Source organism: Leuciscus leuciscus (assembly GCF_965113295.1).
Source record: "Leuciscus leuciscus genome assembly, chromosome: 16".
Classification (NCBI taxonomy): Eukaryota; Metazoa; Chordata; class Actinopteri; order Cypriniformes; family Leuciscidae; genus Leuciscus; species Leuciscus leuciscus.
This window is the reverse complement of record NC_138740.1, coordinates 28,142,859-28,161,120: the sequence shown is the minus strand read 5'-3', so window position 1 is coordinate 28,161,120 and position 18,262 is coordinate 28,142,859. Positions and strand designations below refer to the sequence as shown.

The following is an 18,262-nucleotide window of genomic DNA, read 5'->3' as shown; positions in this document are numbered from 1 at the left end:
AAATAAATGCTTTTCTTTTGAACATTCTAATCAAAGTATCACAGTTTTCACACAAATATTACAATATTAAGCAGCACTTTTTTTAAGAGGAAGTGGAAATTTTTCAACAAAAAAAGAAAAGTAAACATCCCTTTTGTGTTCCACTAAAGAATGAGTCATTTGGGTTTGAAACAATATGAAGGTGAGTAAATGACAGAATATTAATTTTTGAATTGAAGTTGTAATGTTGTTGACATGTTTATGTGGTATTTTTAATAGTCTTTAAGACAAACCATGTGCAAATTCATCAGTCAACACCATTGCTGAGTATTTTCTCCTTAAAACTGCAGTGAACCAAAGACAGTGTCAAAAACGCAGTTTGAAATCGCCCGTTTCCAACCGTCACAAAAATGCAACCAATCCTGTCAACGTACAAGGAAGGGCTTTTCTCCACTGACTTTCTATTATGTTCAGAGCATTTCAAAGGATGCTGATTTTTAGAAGGCAGCTGTCTAACTCTGATAAGGAGAACGGGAACGTTTGTGTAACATTAGCAACATATTATTAGCTGTTTGATAACATAATCAAGCAAAAGACTAATCATATCAATTACAGTTATGTGTCCGATGTTGTAGAGAGAGATACAAAAACACATTCTGATATACAGTAGCAACTTGTAGACAACCCTTTATAATTTGGTTTCAAACACATATGGCTAAACCAATATTTTCACTTGCCATTGCCATTTACAGTTGACCGAGCGGATCAGGAAGTGTGATTGAGTGGAGGCGGGGACTAACTAGCATATTCATTGCTCCGCGTGTAAGTTAAGCAAGGGTGTAGAGTTACATTCAAGCATGAAGAAATTATTTTCACAGGAAAAAACGTTTAAATATGTCGTATTTTGCATTTTCTAGCATCAGGATGCTGTATTCGAGAGGATCCCATTGACCTTATTGGCTCATGCTGTTTTCCTTTCTGTGATTGCAGCGCTCCTCCAGGGAGTATGGAATCCAACATTACCGCCTCCATATTCAGCTTTACAAAGAGACTATTACCGACTTAATCCGCCAACATGTCCAGTCCCTGCTTTAATTGTGCCACAACACACTTTGAAGAAGCTATGTTATATCACTTTGACTCAACAGGCACAACTGCTGTTGTGAGCAGGGGAATAAGAGCAAGGCAGTGGATCAAAGCCTGCTCTGCATGGGTTAAGGTCGGATCATGAAGAAGCAGCGTTATGCACACATTTGTCAATGGTTCCCAGCAGGATGGGTTTTAATGAGACAGAGACATGGCTCCTGTGTGGAGTGCTTGGGTGGTTCTCAGTGGCCCTGGATGGGAGCTCTGAGAGTGGGATAACAGCCTCTGCTCCAACAGGCTCACCAGTCACCCACGCCAACCAGTGCAAGACCGCTAAAATGATCAATCAATATACTCCAGCGGGGATGTCGGGTGTGTGGGTGGAACGAAAAGCAAGCCAAATACACAGTTATCTCTGACTCGCTCTGCTTTTAGCAGAATGCATTGTCATTGCTGTTTCTCTCTCCTAAGAGATAAGCTTACAGTCATATTCAGTGCAAAATGAATGATCTAATTTCTGATAGACATGTTTAAAGCAATGAAACCTTAATAATCAAGAGTGAATGAAAAGAAAACAGAGAAAGCTGATGCTCACCAAGCGTTCAGACATGGGGGTCTTGTCCATGGCTGGGAGATGCTGTTCGAGGGCCAGTACGATGCAGTTGGCGATGATGGTTGTGAGGATCAGGTACTCAAATGGAGTGGATAAGTCAAGGAAAAATGGTAGAACAACAAACACCAAAGTCAAGACAATGACAAATCCAAAACATTCTGAAGAGGAAGGTTTATAATAAAATAAAAAAGTGCATGACATAGCTATAGCCTGAGTATATTGGACAAGAAAAGTGCTGATATATCTGCTTTAAAATATTGGCTTAAAATTTCAGTGCATATATATATATATATATATATATATATATATATATATACACTGTATATAAAGTATTCACTCTCATGTCATTCCAAACCTGCACTAATTTTCTTCTGTGGACCACAAAAGAAACCTTTTTTTTAACAAATGGTTTTTTTTCTCTCTCTCCATGCAATGAAAGTGAATGATTGGACCCCACTGACTTTCCATCATCTTTTGTGTTCCAGAGAATAAAGTAAGTCGTATAAAGTTGGATATATAAGTCAAAACAATGACAAATTCTAAACATAAAATTTTTTTTTAAAAAAACATGATATATCTACAGCCTGATGTAAACTGGACAGGAAATGTACTGATGTGTATGCTTTAAAATAGTGGCTTTAAAGAAAATATATATATATATATAATTTAAACGTTTATGACTTTTGGACGGACACAAAAAAAAAAATCACTTTTTTTCTTTCTTTCATATAATTATCAGGTCCTATGTTGTTTGGACCCCACTGACTTGTTCCACAGAATAAAGTAAGGCATATAAAGTTGGATATACAAGTATGTCCAACCTTATCCACATTCAAACAGTAGCCTACACTCGTCGTGAAGGGCAATATATAGTGTACAGCAAATCTCATCCACTTGCTTGTTGCTTGTATCGTCGCAAAAAAGTAAACTATATTATCGCCTAGCTCTAATCTGCTGAATGTGACTTTAAGGCATAAAGATATTAAGATATTATTATAACATTAACATCATGATTTTCTGTAAAGTGGCATTGAAACAATCGCTGCCTCCGAATTGTTTTACTTGATACAAATTTGGAATGACACAAGGGTAAGAGAATGATGACAGAACTTTTGGGGTGAACTATCCCTATAAGAGCATTCCTTAAGGGTAACTACTAGTGAATTTCCCCCACATACCACACCAAGGACAAAGGGATTGTGTCATTTAAACACTCAATCACTAAATCATTAGGAGATGAGGACAGAGCAAGTCAAACAGAGCTCAACTCACATAAATTTAAGCTCAATTAAGCAATTGACAGCCAACATGCCTTTGTGTCCTTGGCATAGATGACTATGTTCAAACCCACTAGCAGTAATGCTGAATACATTTACACCACCTCACTCCATGCTGGAAATGACATACAGAGGTCTGGACATAAAAATGAGACATGCTTTCAACACTGAAGCATTACAGTGTAGAGATTATGATTACCCATTAGGTTGGCATGATGGTTTCTCTCTCAGCGCAGCCATTTGTGCAACCTTGCTGCGTCTATAAAATGTTTGTGTAAGCCCACCAATCTTGTCATTATTAAAATCTTTTTCATCCTTTTTAGAGGAAATACTAAAAGGCTGCTAACATCTTTATGGATGGTCAGCCATTATATTCCATTCTTAGGACAGGATCCATTTTTCCAACTCATTTTCCATCCCTGTTCCCTACGGCTATAGTCTTTATGGGATTGCTATTCATGTAGGAAAGGAATGGAAATGAAATGTCCAATGGCCACTTCAATCACATTTTTGTCAACCCCCTGAGGGATCTCTACATGCTATGGAAACCTAATGCTATAGGATACCTAATGCCTGGATTCCTGAATTTGTATGCATCTTAAATGGACTGCACAACAAATTGGAAGCATCAAAAGTAAAGACGGAATATCTGATTGTAAGGTGCTAAAACTTCTACTAAATGTTGGTGACAGGAAAATCAGTGTCGAGGTTTCAGGACCCTGGAGAGCGCTAGAGCTCTTCAGAACCACTGTGCTTTCCAATTAAAAATAACTTGGGTTATTTTATTTCCATTTCGAGTTATGAATTTTAAAATGTAAATGACTCTAACCCTTCACTGAATTAACCGTTGTAAAACGGATTTACATACACCAATTTATTATGTATTAACGAGCTACATCGCCTGGGAGATGTTAACAGCTTATACAGTTATGCTAATGAACTTTAATATTCTACTTGGCGAAACTACTACTAGCCAACTAGGCCTACTACTAATAACTATTATTATTACCATTATTACTACTACTACTAGTGAATGCAACTATTTATTGAACATTTTTACTGTTGCCGCTGGAAAATTTAGGCTACACAGTTAGATTATCCACACAGTAGCTTTGTTTATAACTAGGCTACTAAATAAAATGTATTACACCATATAGCCCTGAGAGGGGATTTTCTCACTTGGTAAACGTAATCCGGTGTTATTTTGTTCCATGTTTCACCCCTGTTCATACTTTATCCCGGGTTATCCCGACATTTCTTGGAAGAATACGACACACGCGCGAGCTGTTTTAAAATAAATGCTTGCCAGTCTGTGTAAACGACGTACAACCGCTTCGAAACACATTGCAAAACAATTGCCTCTTTATTGTACGACATTCTAACCGATTCCCCTAGATAGCCTACTGAAACTAAACAGCGCGTAAAAAAGTTTCTAGGAGTAGGCTAGCTTATAATAAGGATATGAATATTCAATAAGGAAGCGCTGAGCTGATTTATGATTGGTTGCCTGTTGATAATCAATTCGACGTAACGTTCTGGCGCCGCTTGTTTCATCACAGCTGTATACATGCCTTTGACGATGACAAACCTCTTTTAAAACGGTGCTTGATGCTGGGTTAAACTAGCATTTAAACCAGGGTAAAAAAAAAAAAAAAAAAACTACAACATAAGAGCAGTATGACAAACCATTTCGAGCGCTGCCTAAAAATAAATGAGCGACTGCTTTACTTGCCAACGCTTGAATTAGAGAATAAAAGATCAGCCAACACCCTGACACGACCACCAGCTGCCAAATGCCTTAAAGTGCGTGAACACGTGAAGACAAAAGGGTGCCAATCACCATTTCAGCAGGCAACAGTTCATTTGACATTGCCAGATCTAAACGCGTATAGGCTATTATATGCTTTAAAATAATAATAATGAACAGAAATGTAGAAGTGGAGGAATAAAAAAAGCTATATCCATTTTGCATAAATGTTGAACAATAAGGATATGGCCATTCGGTTATTCTTTTGGCGTATTTCCTGATGACATTGTCCTCACTGAAGATGAACAAAGAGCGGTTGACAGTGAAACAGTTCCGTTTGGTTTGTTTAGGATTATATAAAGCCATTGTCCTGGCTCTCTGAGCCATCGACTGTTTGTACATTCTTTGACCGCCCGAGGGACCTCCCGCCCGGGCTCCCCCTCTCCCGGCGCCCGCTGGACCTCCATAGCGGGTGGGCAGATCGTCTCCAAAGCGAGCCATCCTAGACATGCAGATATCCAACAGGTAAAATCCAAACTGGCATTAAATATAAGATAGAGAGTGCACATTACAGTACAGACATCTGTTACCACTTAGAGTCCCCATCTGTCTATGTGAAGTGAAATAAAAAATATATAAAAGTCCCTTTTGACAAGCTCCTCGTGCGCCCTCGCCTCACTCCATTTCTCAGACAATTGCAACAAAAAAAGGAAACTTGTCATTGAAATGTCATTCCTGTTGAGAGCATTTCAAACAATAGAAAATGTGTAACCATCCAATTCGTGCCACATCCGTCCAACACAACCTGATCCAGCTGACAGGTCACGAAACCAAAATGTGCACCATCACTTACGCGTCATGCTAGACGGAAAAAAACTGTTGTTGGAATCAAAAGCAGGAAGAAATGTATTCCATATGCACGCGCACACGTCTACGGCTTTTTTTTCTCTTTACCGATGATTTGCTTTCCGCTTCCACAAAACAATTCCACTTGGAAACGCGTACGGTACGAATGGTGCCAAGTGAGTGGAAGCTGGTGCGCGAGACTCTCACACGTGACGCAAACGGCCCTATAGGCAGGACCACCTGCTGGAGAGCGCGTGAGGGGGAGGGTGTTTTAATTGATCATCAATGAATGATATTTATAACTATGTATGTCTTATTGTTTGCTTAGACCGATAATTAAGTAAAAGCGCGACGCAAAAGTACTTCATTGTTGATAAATGACATCATGACACATCAAATGACAAGATTATATATGTTTTTGAATATAATAGAATAGCACTCTGATGGCCAAAGCCAATGGTACAATTACACAAAAGCGAATTGTGGCTTGCCTATTGTTGTCAATCAGTACATTATCAAGGTGTATATTGTGCCTTTATTTGGTCATTTTTATGTATAATGTTTTTTGGCAACATACACAGTCATAAAACAGTGGGGTTTATTGTGGCGTGGCTAATAATCCATTAGGACAAATTTGATGACTGAACAAATTTAGGTATCTAAAAGGGGAAACACCATAGACTTGTGGGCCTTTTGCTGTTAAATAAAGCTATATTTACTACAGATTTTTTTTTTTTATTATTATATTTAGTGTGGTTAAAAAAAGTCCACATTAATAATTGGAATTTAAAAATTACATGGGAGATAAATATAAAGTTTCAGGATTTTCAAGGTTGTAACAAAAAAAGAAATATTCAAATTCTGCACTGTTCCTATGTCACAAATCAAATTAGCAAATTTGTGTCAATCACTAAACATATGGAAACATGCTCTTTGGATAAGATTTAAATCATGTTGTATCAGGTCATTATATATAAATACGTTATATTGCATTTGTATTGTTTGTATATTAATGCAAAATAGAAGAGTGATTTCACAAGTGGACTCTTTTGAACAGCACTATGTTTATTTGTTGTTTGTATATTTAGCCAATTATATTTTCTATAGCCTATCACTCACATAAACATCATTCCATTTATTATTAAATCTTAATTAAAACATCACTGTTAGAATTACAAATAATTAAAACATTAGATTAGCTGGTCCCCATTTTTGGTCTCAGCCTATGCAAAACATGACACACATTCACTCCACCTCTCTAAAGAAGGAAAGATTCTTAGAAAAGTAACCAGCATGTCCAGATGTGAATCTCCTGGCATTACGGTCAGTAAGTGTGAAGGATTTTCAGTGTGCATGAAGCCAGTCAAGACCCAGAGGCACAAAATCTCACGAGAGACTCCAGGCTGTTGAGCTAATCTCTGGATGTGTGGCAAACCAAAGCTCCATACAACACCCTAGGCATAACAGTGTAAAGGATTCAAGACACACACACACGCATGCTGGGTTTTCATGTTTCATGGAGACATTCCATAGACATAATGATTTGTATATTCTATCCCCTAAACCTATCCATCACAGAAAATTCAGCATTTTCACATTTTCAAAAAACATCACTTATGATTTATAAGCTGTTTTCCTCATGAGGACCAAAAAAATGTCCCCAACAAGGACAAGGATTTCAGATTTTAACTGAAATCTGTGGGACATTTTGTCTCCATAGCGCAGGGTTTATCTAGTCCAATGAAATTCATACATTTTATGTATGCGTAAATGCTTTTGAGGCTATTACAGTATACAGTATATCTTTCTGTTGAGCTTTTAGGACCCCTAGTGGCTAGTATAATGAATTGCAACTGATCAATTGTCACTTTCTGTGACTTCTGGGAAATTCAGCTTAGTTAAGCTCTCTCACTCTCAGTATTGACCTTTAATTGCACTTTAAACTTTCAGCAGACCATGATAAAGAAGCTAATAACCTTAAGTGTGGGTTAGATTACAAATGACTTTATCCCCTGCTGCTCACCTCTCCTCCCATGGTGTTCCCTGCTCTTGACACATTGCATGGGCACTGATGATATCTATGTTCCTCAGGTCACAGGGCCTCTCCAGCTCGACAGAAGTGTCATATTTGCTAGGTTTCGCAGTGTTCTGATCATCTCTTGCAGTTTGGCTCTCTTCATACAGACTATCCTTGCTGGAATGTTCTGTGAAAGGTGCTCTTCTGTTCCTCTGCTTGTCTGTTGGCTCAGAAGTATGAGCCCAAGAACTGAACTCTGCCCCCAGAGTTAACATCCGCCAAGTTCCAAGTGTGGCCAAACGGGCAGCTTTATTTTTGAAATGGGATGAAAGATGAAAAACAGACTGACTGATAAATTGTGCAAATTAAAGGAGTGAGACAAGTGCATGCTGATACGATAAATTGCCAATTATTAAAGTCCCCCTTATGGTCGATCATACTGTATCCCTTGAAACTCTTTGATCACCAAAATGACATATTTAAACGTTTTATCCTGTAAAAAAAAGAAAAGAAAAGAAAAAAAAGCCTTAAAATAGCTTGAATGCAACTACACCCTTGCTTCATTTAGTATAATACAAGGATCCTTGAATATGCTAATTAGCCCCGCCTCCACTCCCGCCAGCTCACAGATTCACTGGTCAACTTACTGAGATAAACACTGCACAATGGTATTGTATCGCTCTTTACAACGTCGATCACATTATAACGGTGATTAATATGATCAGCCTTTTTCCTGACTATGTTATCAAACAGCTAATAATGTGTTGCTAATGTTACACAAACCATGTTTCCGTTCTCCATCTCAGTCTGCCTTATAACAATCATCAGAAAAGCTTTGAACAACTCAGAACGTTAGTAGAGAAAGGCATATAGTTTATCATAACATCGTAATATACATCATACACCCGCTATATTGCTAAGTCTACCCGTTTTTTCATATCAACAAAAACATATATACTGGGATAACCTGGCATCTCTCGAGAGACTCCCCTGCTAGTTCCATGTTGATGATATGCTAAAGCCCGCCGGCACGTTAACGTGATTAAACAAGATAGTTTGTGACGTCAGAAAGGTTTAAGGAGAAAATAACTAGCAATGGTGTTGAATTATGAATTTGCACATGGTTTGTCTTAAAGCACATTAAAAACACCACATAGACATATTAATAACATTAAAAACTTGATTTTCACCACAGGGGGACTTTAAGAACTCCCTTTGATTTTTAGGCCACATAAAGTAATAATTATTACAAAGTTTATGTTATGGGCCAATGAGATTTTTTTTGCATTGTGAGAATTTTAATGACAATTACAGAAATTTCCCCTATAATCCTTATCACTGCAAAGCAAAAAATAGTCTCATTACTGTAATGCAAATAAATAAATACATAAATATTATATGTTATTTAAATTATAGTTTGCACTTTAAGTATTTATATATTACGTGACCTGGGGATGTTATTGTGAGAATCACCTACAAAAAAATTCAGTCTTAGCACATCATTTAATGTCACTAAACCTAAATGCCACTAAAGTGAGTTATTTACAGCATCATCCATCATTAAAATAAGTAAAGAGTTCACTGTAATAAATATGAATAACAATCCACAACCCAGTTAATGACACAGCAACCTTGTAAAACAACCCAGTGAACATCCTACCATAGATAACAGTGGATTTTCTCTCCTCCCAATCAGAGTTACGTTGAGCTGACCTCTTCATAGTCACGCGTGTTTGTTAACCTTGTGCGGCTTTATGAATTTTCACGATCCAATTTCTCCGCCGTAATGTAGCTTATCCACAAAGCGTGATCCTCATAATTGTGCTGACTGAATAGTGAGACATAGTCAGGACTTAAAGTTTGCAGCTGTGGAATGCGGAAAGGCGTTTCCTGTCTCTTTAGTTAAAAGCCTTTATCGGCAAGTCAGAGGGCCTCAATCAACAGCTTACATTTCATTGGATCAATTACAACCAGAATCTTAAGTAATCAGGAAGATAATAATCAAGTTTATAAAGCTGAATTTAATCAACAATCAAAAGGCTTCCTGCTTTGCATCGCAAAACTCATTTGGTCTCATTTGTGGCCTTTAAAGTGTAACTCCGAAGATAGAAACATGAATTATCGGCTTTCGAGAAAACTGTAATGGGATGAATAGAAGGGATTGTTAGTTTCAGATTCACATACTTTGTTATTTTTGCATAAGAGTGACAGAGATGTTTATATTTCATTAGTAGTAAATTTATTGAAAAAGAAAAACACAACCAGTAAGATTGTGCATCATGTTTCACTGTCCAGAAATATGTTACAGTTTTCTTTTTATCCCCCCTCATTTTGCAATGTTTTGTATCTATATGTCTTGATTTGCACAAAGGACATGACTACACTACCAACATTTAAAAGACTGTAATAGTTTCACCATCAACATGAACTTATGGAACAAAATTGATACAGGCTAAATATGTCAAACTACAGTTAGAAAAAAACAGGTCAATTTAAAAATACAAATGAAAAAGGAAAAAAAAAATTAAACACTTGCTTCTTCATCGTAATTTACAACTTGTATTCACTTAGTGAGTAATAAAAAAATAAACATAACAAAAAACTTTTTCAGCACCATTTGCGTTTTCCTACACCTGACCGCATTTAATTCCATCAGAGCGAAACGTTCCAGTCCTATTCCTAAAGCACGTGTCTCAAAAGCATGCTAATAGGTTCTGTCATTGTAACTGAAAGTACGTACAGAAATGTTCAAAATATTTTACAGTTTTCGTTTGCATTGATTGGGGGTGCATGTAATATGCATTTAACAACAGCTGTGTCTATCCAGGCCTGTAACATGCAGGATATAACCCATAGGGCTTGTTTCTAGACACAGATTAAGCTTCGTCCAGGATTATTTTGCACTTCCAGTGGCAATTAGCCATTAAAACGCATTTTTACTCAAGAACTGGGCTTTTACCGGGAGAAAGAGGCCCGTTTAGAGGCCTTTTCAAGATTTCTGTAGCACTGACATGACGTCCTGCGTCTGTAAACCAATCAGAAGAGGACACGCACGACGGGCGCTAACGTCCAATGACTGCTAGCCTATAGCTCATCTCAAGATAATACAGTCCACTGAAGGACACGGAAACGACTGTACTGAGAAAAAACGGAAAAAAAAAACGTCACAAGGTTGGTCTTTAAATGTCATCACATAATTCTCTGCATATTCTTTGAATGTACAAAAACAAAAGTAATGTAAAACAAACATGGGTAAAGTGTTAAATGATCATTTCAAATTCATTAGGGAATCAATCACTCAGTTTTCGTTCACCTTGACTCCAAAAGTAAAACCGAAGAATAAAGTTCATAAAAGAGGTGTGAACGAGAATGTGTACGATAAATTCGAGTCAGGCAGGAAAACACATTGTGACGTCTGAATTGTGCGACAAGAATAAGGTAGTATTCAACTGTAATGTCCCTTACAGTCTCTTAAATAGCTCAAAAAGCCTTATTCTCGAGAGAAAAAAAAAAAAAAAATCCACTTTTTTACGATGTTGAACAGGATGGATGTATCATGGTCCAAAGGGGTGGGTTGCCAATAAAAAACCCATACAAAATGTGTGTACTAAACACCTGAAACACCAGTCCAACTGTACACCTCTCACCTTCAAGACTTAAACCCCTAAACCGTGTCAACCAATCAGGCTCTCAGACCACCAGAGCTCAACGTGGCACTGTGGGTGTAGCATCAAATGGCCCGGGTTGGTACCCGGAGCTGATTAGAGATGGCAGAGGTGTGCCCGTGCTGGTGATGGGACATGGCAGGCTGGTAGAAGGTGGAGAACCAGATGTTCTATGCTAGAAACTTGGTTGTCGGAGGGCTTAGCTGGGGCTGGACGAGCTGGTATCGGGCAGGGCGCTGGGCTGCTGGTCTCCCGGCGTACTGTCTGCCTGTGTCTGGCCGATGACGGCTGCCGAGTGCTTGCACTTAGATGAGCCACACTGGCAGCTGAACAGCTTCCCCTTTACGTCCCAGAAGTGATCGCCGTAATCAAACCTGAGGAGGGGAGAGAAATCAAAAACGATGTATTCTAATAATCATAAATTACTTTAATGAAGAGCATGATGGGGAAACTATCTCTATTAGCAAGTAAATGGATAATGATGTGAATCAGACCCAAGTTCATCTCCGGCACTGATGTTCTTGCAGGCGAAGAACGCGATGTGAGGAAATCTGAGGTCCTGGTGAGAGGTGAACACTCGACAGGGGAACAGATTCGGCTCACAGTGATGGTTTATGAAGCGGCTGATGTTGCCGTAGAAACGTGCGTCAACGCAGTACATATCACCCACCTGTAACAGCAGTGGTAGAAAATAACTTGAGAAGATGCTTGTTGTTGAGTGATGTCAGAGTAAAGAGAATGGGATATGAGATTTATGCAGCAGGGCTCAATAAAGATGGGCTGTCTTTATTTTTTAAGTTTTAAAGAAAAAATTATAGAATTTTTTTTAGATTTTTGAATTTTGGATCAGTTAGTAAGATTTTTGAAAATGTTTTAAATGTCTCTTATATATGGAAGCTTGTTTCCACCACTGAATAAAAAATAAAAAAGATAATTGCAACTTTTTATTTCACAATTCTAACTTTTTTTCACAGAACTGAGTGATATAAACTCGAAATTGCGTTATAAAGTTTGTATCACTCAGGTCTGAGAACAAAGTCTTTTGTTTTTACGTTTTTCCTTAGAACGGGACTTTATAACTCACAATTGTGAGTTTATATCTCACAATTCTGAGGGAAAAAAAGGTCAGAATTGCAAGATTTTTTTATTCCGTGGTGGAAAAATGGCTACTTATCCTCACCAAGGGAGCATTTATTTGATAAAAAAAACAAAACAATATAAACAGTACTATTATGAAATATTACAATTTAGAATAACTTTTCTATTTTAATATATTTAAAATGTATTCCTTTGATTGCAAAGCTGAATTTTCAGTATTATTACTCCAGTCTTTAGTGTCACATGATCCTTCAGAAATCATTCTAATATGCTGATTTAGTGCTCAAGAAACATTTATTATTATTATTATTATTATTATCAGTGTTGAAAACAGTTGTGCTGAAAACAGATGTGTTTGCTGAAAGTTCAAACGAACAGCATTTATTTTTATCATTCACCTTTAATCAATTTAATGCATCCTTATCAAATAAAAATATTAATTTCTTAAAAAAAAAATTCTGAACAGTAGTGTTTTATATGTGTATACAGGTATATATATATTATTTCTCCGAATAATTAATTTATATCAGTTTTACTCTAATTGCCACATACCGGTAAACAAAATTGTGATTGCTGGTTAGATTCTTCCTGTCTAAGTGTATGGTTATTGGCCAGAATAAGCTGCCATGCAGTTTAGATTTTATGCCAACAAACCAACATCTAGCAATGCAAGACGGCCTAAAATACAAGAGTATGATTGTATAGCCAAATAAAACATTCCTCTGAACTGACAGAGGTTAGCTAAATGATTTATGCAAAATGTGCTTGAGGGAGTGCAGATAACCCACAATTGAAGGGAGCAGACAGGAAAGGTAATGTGATTTTATAGGAGAGTCCTAGGACAATGATACCTTGCTATCCAGACTGAAAAGATAGGAGTCATTCTCTCTGACATCTGCTTCGGCGTCAGAGATGATTTCACCCACGTATCTGTTAGAAGGAAATGAAACATTAGGGTGCAAACACACTAAACACACAATCATATCCATACTGACACACCTAAACAAACATCTGCACAGCCACACACACAGTTGGACCTAAACTCATTCACAGAATGATATAACACAGGCCCTCAATGACCTTTAGAAATATAATAAAACAAAAAATAACAAACTCACTCGCAAACAAACGTTCCTTGCGGGATATCCTGTAATGTCTTGACACCCCATCCCATCATCTGCGTCCTGAACAACTGCAGTCTTAACCTAAGAAATCATTTCAGAAGAAACCACTTAATTCAGATCGAACAACAAGTATATGTGAATACTAAATAGTTGGTCAGGGTGATTAATCGACTGATATGTCACTGATGTTTAAATTTTGTATGGTTTTTGGAGTGCACATTTCCTTTTTTAAAATAATCTTCAGGTATTTATGTGTACATCTCATTTACTATAACTAAATTGTTTTATACATATGACCGATTTAGCCAAATATATCAGCCATCAGTAATCCTGTTCTCTAGATAAGGAGTTTAGGAGATCTTTAAGTAGAGTATAAAGAGAAAAAAAAGGATGGCAAAGTGCTTAAATCATGTGCTTTAAATCATTTAAAGAATTTAATGTTTCTGCTTTTAAAAGAATGGAAATCATAAGATCAACTGCAGTTTTGACACATCTTGTTTTTGACAAAAAGAAAGAAAATCTGAATGTATTTGCATATAATCACAATAATTTTTTTTCAGATGTATGTGTAAATATGGTTTAACCTGACAGCTGTTGAAATATGTAACGGGGGGGGGGGGGGGGGATGTGAGGTACCTCAGTCCATTCTGTACCACACGGTTTTTGCAGGTTCTCCAGCAAGAGCAGGCATGGTTGCACTCAAATATAAGAGGCGGTTCCTCATTGCAGAACTCGGGGAGCAGACGACTCTCCTGATACCACAAACACAAAGCATTCAAACTCTCACACCAAAAATCTAAAAATTAACTTGCTTTTTAGATTCTCCTGAACAAAATGTCAATGGTGCTTGGCCGCACAAAGCTTGCCACCATCATGCTAGGTTATTGTGAATGGTTTTCAGGGCATTTTGCATAGATAAAGATATTTTTTAAAACAATCATAAAGTAGTTTAAGACTTAAAATACAATGAACTAATTCTAGGTTTGAGCATTAGTAACTGATGTACAATTAAGCACCACTAATAATTATGACTAGACCATCGCACACTGTCTTGTACTTAATTAGTTCCACCTCTAGGTGGAGATATGTGCTAAGTCAAATGACATTAACAGAAGTTTAGCTTGTAATTCATGTAGTCCGTGCTTTAAAATTACCCAGATATTCACAATTTACAGATATAACATCACAATAACAAACAGCTCAGTTTTTAGGTTTGATGGATGGAGTGCTTAGAAATGAACTTACTTTATCATACCAGCAGCGCAGGCTGAGTTGGCCACACATGCAGCCAGCTGAGGAGCAATCGTCTTTACAGACACAGTACTGTGAAGTCAAATAACACCATTATATTGTTTTTTCCTTCGATCAGATGTTTATTACACATTCAGCACTCTGTCTTAGCTAAACAGCCTAATCATATTTGTCAGGTATATTGCAAAGATGATTATCATCATTAACACTGCAGAGATTAGAAAAGTGTAACAATAAAAATGACATTTCAGCTGGTTTACCTGCAAGTGAGTGATGTTTTTGTCAATGTTCATTGGGGACGTCACACAGCTATCAGGGACATATTTGTAGTTGTCAGGACAGGGTTCACTGTCCACTGCGTTCACACACGGGACGGGGACTTTCTCGTAGCCTCTGGCGATGTCCCTAAAAGCAATTGCACTGTATTTAATAGGCTAGTTTAGGTTGTAATTCTGGTATTGATAAACCTGTCAATACTGTGAGCTGGAGGACAGTGAGATTAAGTGGATCTACCTGTTGAGAAGCTTCTCTGCAGGGGCAGCCAAGTTGCTGTTAGCTTCTCTCTGCTTTTTGCTGGCTTGAAGGGCGCTCCAAACCTTCGAGCTTTGACTACAACACTCCATGGGCGTCTCTCCCTCTTTGTTCTTAAGCCTTACATCAGCACCCTGTGACAGAAACAAGCTACAGGAGGCACAAAAGAGGCAAACTTAAAGGTTAGGACAGACTCACCAAACAAAAATGAAAAATATTTAGTATGAATTTATTCATTTCTTATTATTATTATTATTTAGTAATACGATAAGAGAGATGTCATTACAATTACAATATAAAAAGTAGGCTAATAATACTTTTGATACATTATTACGTCTATTACTACTACTACTATAAAAAATTAAAATATATATATATATATATATATATATATATATATATATATATATATATATATATATATATATATATATTTTATGTTAGACAAATTGCACAGTTTCATTGTGTGTGTAAATGTTTTATTTTGATTCAGAGATGCAATTGAAGCACAAAAAACACACAAAAAAACACACCTTACATTATGTAAAAATGTATGTGTCATCCATCTGTTCCTGTGGCAATAATACATTCAGGGCTCTAACCACTCACTGTAACTAACTGCCAACGGATCAATACTAATATTTGTCCAGGAAATGATGAAAGAAAGCCTTTATTGCTACTGCCCAGCTCCAATAAGTCTACAATGACATTGATCCAGTCTCCAAAAAAAAAAAATGCAGCTTTAAGCTGATTAAAATCTACACAAGCACCAGATTAAGGCTGCAGTACATAAGATACGGATGTAATCCTGCAGTAACGTTATCTTCTAGGAGGGTGGCTCAGATGTCCCTAAGTTGTAAATAAGCCTAGCTCACTACAAACCTGTGAGATTGAAAGGAAGTTTAATCAATCAATCCATACTCAGTCTGGATCGATAACACCTAGGCCCCTGTTTACACCTGGTATTAAGATGCGTTTTGGTCGATCGGATCACAATAGACGAGGCAGACACATACCCATTTACACCTGGTGTTTTAATCCATCTCTTTTGTCCACTTTCAACCACTTCTGTCCTGATTTCTTTGAGGGGAGGGTCTATGGGCTGGTAAATGTATGGGTGTCTTCAGATCTTTTAATCTAAAAAAAACTTACATATTTACATATGAACACGCACGAAGACGATGGAAACACATGCGGAGAGCAGCAGCTTTCCTTTATGCTCTGATAGCAACAAGACCACACCGAACACTAGTGTTGTCACGGTACCAAAACTTCAGTATTCGGTACCGATACCAGTGAAAATCCACGGTTCTCGGTACCAAAGCTTAATTTAGATTAAATTTACATAATTACATTAAAGTGTACATCACAAAGATGGAAACTGTAGTATTAAAAACACTTTACAATAAGATTCCATTTGTTAGATAACATTAGATAAAATGACCTAACAAAAAAAAAACAATAGTTATATACTGTCGCAATTATTCTCCTTTAGGGGTTAATTTAAAAATACATTTTTAAAATCAAAAGTTAACATTATTTCTATTAACATTATTTAATGCACAATGAATGAAGTGAACAAACATGACCAATCAAGTGTTTTGTATTAAATAACATTCACAAACATTAATTAATGTTGTAAAAATATATTGTTCACTCAATGTGTTATGTTAGATAACGCATTAAGTGATGTTAATGAATGGTATCTTATTGTAGCATTACCAAACTATACAGGAGATAAAATATGTTTTATTTGACTTGACTATACTTTTATTTAATCCAAAACTGTATTCATATTTAACTTTAAAAGGGCTTTTTAAACCTGCTAAGAGTTATCCAGCCAAGAATAAGACTAGAACTGCTTTTCTGACGGACTGATATTAATGACGGCTTTTTATTTCTCATCTCCATAAATATATCTAGTAGTAAAGCTAATGCAAGGGCTAGAAATCAATTAATAGGCCTATGTCACACTTCCTCGTCGTCATGGAGAGCGCAGTTCGCACAAGCGTTTGTACTCCCGTGGCGTCTGTCGTTGCTATGCATCCGTGAACGCACATGGAAAAGCGAGCGCGCCGCTTCTATTATGAGCGCGCTTACCGCGCGCCATTTGAAATAACGTATCTGCACGCGCAAAAACATCAGCACCACATCAGCAGCAGCACCGCCGATCGCCATCAGCGCTTTTATGAAGAGGACGCAACTGCACGCGCTTCGGGCATGCACGCGCATCAAGTACCGGGTTTAAGAAAACCTGGTACCGTGACGTTTAAAAAAAAATTTGTACCGACTTGGTACCGAAGTACCGGGTCTTTTGACAACACTACCGAACACTGTGAGTGCATGTTAGAAATAAGGAATGGCAAGAGAACATTGTGCTTGGTACGTTTTTCATCTTCAAACCAAACTTGAGTCTTTAGCCAACAAAGTTTAAAACCCGTCTGGCAAGCACGCTTCCCATAGTGTTTACACATCAAGTCAGTAGGCGAAGAGCATGTCGTCTTTTGTGCCCGTTCGAACGCATTCGACCACATGAGCGTCTACACTACGAAAGCAATCCGGTCGAATGCGTTTTCGACTACCTCTGGAAGTGGTCGAAAGTGGACAAGCTCAAGACGTTTTAGACCCCGTTTTCACCTGTATTTAGCGTTGTCCATTTGTGATCCGTTCGAACAAAACGCTTTCTTAATACCTGGTGTAAAAAAAGGCCCTAGTGGAGATTTACTCACTTTACACAGTCGATCCGATTCTCCCGTGATGCTATGTGCAGTGGTGAGTCTCCGTGGATGTTGACGGCGTTGAGATCACACTTGGCATCCAGCAGGATCTCTGCTATCTCAAGACAGCCAGAGAATGCCGCCCAGTGCAGACAGATATTTTCCTCCTAGAATCACGGTTGACGTTGCAAAAAAACAAAACACTTAGTCATCTAAATGTATAAAAGAACTGACAAAGTAAACAACAAAAATACTGTAAAACAGCAGATTAAGCTCTAATTTTGCTACATTAAATTGAGGTTTCCAGATAC

The 18,262-nt window shown here is 37.4% G+C and overlaps 2 protein-coding genes across 14 annotated transcripts in view; both read right to left on the bottom strand.

The window, feature by feature from the left end:
* The window catches only part of cacna1bb (calcium channel, voltage-dependent, N type, alpha 1B subunit, b), a 148,736-nt gene extending 139,260 nt beyond the window's left edge, over positions 1 to 9,476 (bottom strand). For all 5 annotated transcript variants that reach the window (XM_082140195.1, XM_082140194.1, XM_082140196.1 and 2 more), the window contains exons 1-4: positions 9,226 to 9,476; positions 7,572 to 7,872; positions 4,951 to 5,204; positions 1,661 to 1,767 (exon numbers count right to left, since the gene is read on the bottom strand). In XM_082140195.1, coding sequence (XP_081996321.1) covers positions 1,661 to 1,767; positions 4,951 to 5,204; positions 7,572 to 7,872; positions 9,226 to 9,286 — 723 coding nt within the window. In that variant the 5' untranslated portion in view covers positions 9,287 to 9,476. The remainder of the gene's footprint in view (positions 1 to 1,660; positions 1,768 to 4,950; positions 5,205 to 7,571; positions 7,873 to 9,225) is intronic.
* Positions 9,477 to 9,975: 499 nt separating this feature from the next.
* The window catches only part of ehmt1b (euchromatic histone-lysine N-methyltransferase 1b), a 33,939-nt gene continuing 25,652 nt past the window's right edge, over positions 9,976 to 18,262 (bottom strand). For all 9 annotated transcript variants that reach the window (XM_082140207.1, XM_082140205.1, XM_082140213.1 and 6 more), the window contains 9 exons: positions 17,964 to 18,118; positions 15,217 to 15,384; positions 14,964 to 15,108; positions 14,698 to 14,775; positions 14,089 to 14,204; positions 13,447 to 13,533; positions 13,180 to 13,258; positions 11,725 to 11,900; positions 9,976 to 11,604 (listed from right to left, as the gene is read on the bottom strand). In XM_082140207.1, coding sequence (XP_081996333.1) covers positions 11,430 to 11,604; positions 11,725 to 11,900; positions 13,180 to 13,258; positions 13,447 to 13,533; positions 14,089 to 14,204; positions 14,698 to 14,775; positions 14,964 to 15,108; positions 15,217 to 15,384; positions 17,964 to 18,118 — 1,179 coding nt within the window. In that variant the 3' untranslated portion in view covers positions 9,976 to 11,429. The remainder of the gene's footprint in view (positions 11,605 to 11,724; positions 11,901 to 13,179; positions 13,259 to 13,446; positions 13,534 to 14,088; positions 14,205 to 14,697; positions 14,776 to 14,963; positions 15,109 to 15,216; positions 15,385 to 17,963; positions 18,119 to 18,262) is intronic.